The 3396-nt window shown below is 38.2% G+C and overlaps 1 protein-coding gene across 3 annotated transcripts in view; it reads left to right on the plus strand.

Annotated features, from left to right (window-relative positions):
* Window positions 1-673: 673 nt before the first annotated feature.
* Window positions 674-3396, plus strand: part of LOC132187696 (uncharacterized) — a 4895-nt gene continuing 2172 nt past the window's right edge. For all 3 annotated transcript variants that reach the window (XM_059602091.1, XM_059602092.1, XM_059602093.1), the window contains exons 1-5: window positions 674-1275; window positions 1971-2118; window positions 2234-2384; window positions 2555-2680; window positions 2789-2869. In XM_059602091.1, the coding sequence (XP_059458074.1) occupies window positions 1072-1275; window positions 1971-2118; window positions 2234-2384; window positions 2555-2680; window positions 2789-2869 (710 nt within the window). In that variant the 5' untranslated portion in view covers window positions 674-1071. The remainder of the gene's footprint in view (window positions 1276-1970; window positions 2119-2233; window positions 2385-2554; window positions 2681-2788; window positions 2870-3396) is intronic.

Consider the following 3396-nt stretch of genomic DNA (forward strand, 5'->3'; position numbering starts at 1 on the left):
AGAGGAGTCAAAATAAGAGAGAAAAAGAAGGGTGCTACTGTAGAAGAGAAAAAGAAATAGAGACTAACTGCCATCGTATCTTAGCAAAAGAATAAGAGTTTGTATTTCTGTCTTTTGTATTTTCTTTAGGGAATAATCTATATTGTGTAATAATGAGATTTTGGTGTATTATGATTTTGGGTCTGAGTGTTTCTCTCTACTATATTTTTGTACTTCATCTTTCATAGTGAATTTCTTTGTGATTGCCTCCGCCAATGGACGTACCTCACATTGAGGAAACCACTTAAATCTTTGTGTTATCTTGTGTATGATTGTTTTTGCCTTATTTAATCGTAATTGTGATCTCGTATCGTTTTGCACAACAATATTATCAGAATAATACCAAAAATTGCATATTTATTTAACAATTATCTCACAATGCTAATGAATCTGTTTCAAACCATCCTTAAATTATTTTCTTTTTTTTTTCGAAAATTGATCAAGACAATTTAGACCCACATTACATCGTGGGACAGACCTCTTCTTATATTGGTTTTCTATCTGGACCACGGGACAGCGTCTTAAAGTTAGAACAGGCTCAACCTCGGTCCAAAACGTCAGTCCAGTTTTACAAATATAATGTGCAAGCCCATAAGAGCAGTCAAATTTTGTCGTGAATACCCCAATTCCGAATTTGAAAAGGGATCGGACACGCACACACTGAAATCCGACAGAGATACTCAACTCTTTCCACCTTCTTGAACCCAGTATTACTCTTTCTGAGAGAATTTGTAAGGGATAAATAGATAGCAGCAACTCAGGGAAAAAGAAGAAGATAACAGTGGGTCGGGGCCTCTTCGGAATTAGCTCTAGGCTTTTCTTTTTGTGTTCTAAAAGAATATATAATTTGGGCATTTGGATAGAAGGAGAGTTAGGGTTTTATCTGAGAGGGATGGGAGCTGAAAGATTGGATTGGTTGTCGTAATTGAGGAGGAGCGGAGTAAAGAGATGTATGTTATTTTGTTGTCTAATTAGCTGATTATGCTATAAATTTTGAGCTCTACGCTTGTTGAGAAGCGTATTGCGAGAGAGATGGAAGGCGGAAGGAGGATATCGGCGAGTCCCCGGCCTTGCAGCGGAAGGCGGGTAGTGGCGAAGAAGCGAGCACGTGGTGGCGGCGTGGATGGGTTCGTCAACAGCGTTAAGAAGCTTCAGAGACGGGAAATCTGTTCCAAGCGTGACCGTGCTTTCAGTATGAGCGACGCTCAGGAACGATTCCGTAACATCCGTTTGCAGGTCTCTTCCTTAATCTTCTCGACTCGTCAGTAGCATTCTAACGAGCATTTACATTATAACTCTAACCTATATGGTTTTGCGCTAATGTTATATGAATATTAAGGGATATCAAACACATTGCTTTCGGTTCCTGACATAAACTCAAGCTTACCGCCCCTTTTTTCTTTCTTTCTAGATCTCTTGACAGAGAGAACGAGAGATAAGGAGGACTGGAGTCAGTTTCTTATTCTTGTTATTCACGGGCAGAAAGATTTTTATATTTATTATTCCATTTGATTAAAAGCCATAAACTTTATTCTGGCGGCATCCTTATTATCCAATGCCTACTGGTATGAGCTTATCATGGGCTATTGCTGGTGGAAGATTTATCTATGTACACAATATTATTTATAGAAGCAAGACGCCAGATGCCTTACGAAAATGTGTTTTGTCATTTTGGACATAAATCATTGTGGCAATCCTGAAAACTTCATGTTTAGGTTAAATAGGAACTCACACATAATTACTTGCATTGGAACCCACAATCCCGTGGTTGGTAATTTATATTTGCTCCATTTTGCATCAGTGAGGAAAAAAAATTTTGAATCCTCTTTTCCTTCATGTAAAATTAGTATGAACTTATGTAGTGTAACATACACACATCTGGTCTTCTAAATTTCTGCCTGTTTGTCTTGGTTTAATCTATTTATGGATAGGAGGAATATGATACCCATGATCCAAAAGGTCATTGTTCCATGGTACTGTCTTTCCTGAGAAAGAGATCAAAGATAATTGAGATTGTAGCAGCACGTGACATTGTGTTTGCTCTTGCGCAATCTGGTGTTTGTGCAGCGTTTAGCCGAGGTTTGGTTGTATTTCCATATTTGTAAACTACAGTTTGTGTGCTATGAAATTCTGTTTGCACCTAAAACTAGAATGACTAAGAGGGGATTATATATGTTTCACTTGTTGGATGCAGAGACTAACCAGAGGATATGCTTTCTGAATGTCAGTCCTGACGAAGTTATAAGAAGCTTGTTTTATAATAAAAACAATGACTCCCTTATCACAGTTTCTGTATATGCTTCAGACAATTTCAGTTCTTTGAAATGCAGAAGCACAAGAATCGAGTATGTGAATCAACCCCCACCCCCCTCCTCCCACACACACACACGCACAAAGAAAAATTAATTCCAAGAAGAGAGAGAAAAAAGATCTCAAATTGTATGATTGATTGTCTTAATTTTCTTTTGTTTGCTAGTACTTCTTGTTGAAATTGTTGACTGTTCATATATTCCAGATACATAAGGAGAGGTAAGCCAGATGCAGGTTTTGCTCTTTTTGAGTCCGAGTCACTGAAATGGCCTGGTTTTGTAGAGTTTGATGATGTTAATGGGAAGGTACTCACTTATTCTGCCCAGGATAGGTAAATATTCTATTATATGAGTATTATTTTCTGCTAAGATATGATTATCTATTGTACGCTTGGCTTATTGATTTTGATATACCTTTTTTTTCTTTTCGCTCGTGTTAGTATTTACAAAGTGTTTGACCTGAAAAACTATACAATGTTGTACTCCATATCGGATAAACATGTCCAAGAGATTAAGATCAGGTAATGTATCTATACATGCTTTTACACATGCATAATAGTGGTAGTTCATTATTTATCAAAAAATAATAATAATAATAATAATAGTGGTAGTTCATGTACTTCCGCATTAACTTTTTGGGAATTAGCATATTGCGTCACCTTCTAGGTTTTAATGATACTACAAATATCACTAATTGCAGTTGGAATAGGATCCTCTCCGGTCCATTTGGACCGGAGAGGGAGAGGTCTCCAGTTGATGGCCAGGATGGCCCTAGGAGAAATCTAGGGCCATAAATGGGACAAGTGTCCCATTAAAAATAAAAATATTAAAATATTATTTACGATTTAAAAATAAAAACAAAAATTAATAAAAAAAATAAGGGATGGCTGGCCACCCCATTTTGGCCATAGGGGGTGGCCGGCCACCCCATTTTAGTTGGGGGTGGTTCCAATGGCCGGCCAGGGGTGTCCGAATCACCCCCATGGCCTATGGGGTTGGGTCGGCCACCCCCATCTTGCAAAAGGGAGCCACCCCCGTTGGGTCTGGG

The sequence above is a fragment of the Corylus avellana genome, chromosome ca7 (assembly GCF_901000735.1).
Source record: "Corylus avellana chromosome ca7, CavTom2PMs-1.0".
Lineage (NCBI taxonomy): Eukaryota > Viridiplantae > Streptophyta > Magnoliopsida > Fagales > Betulaceae > Corylus > Corylus avellana.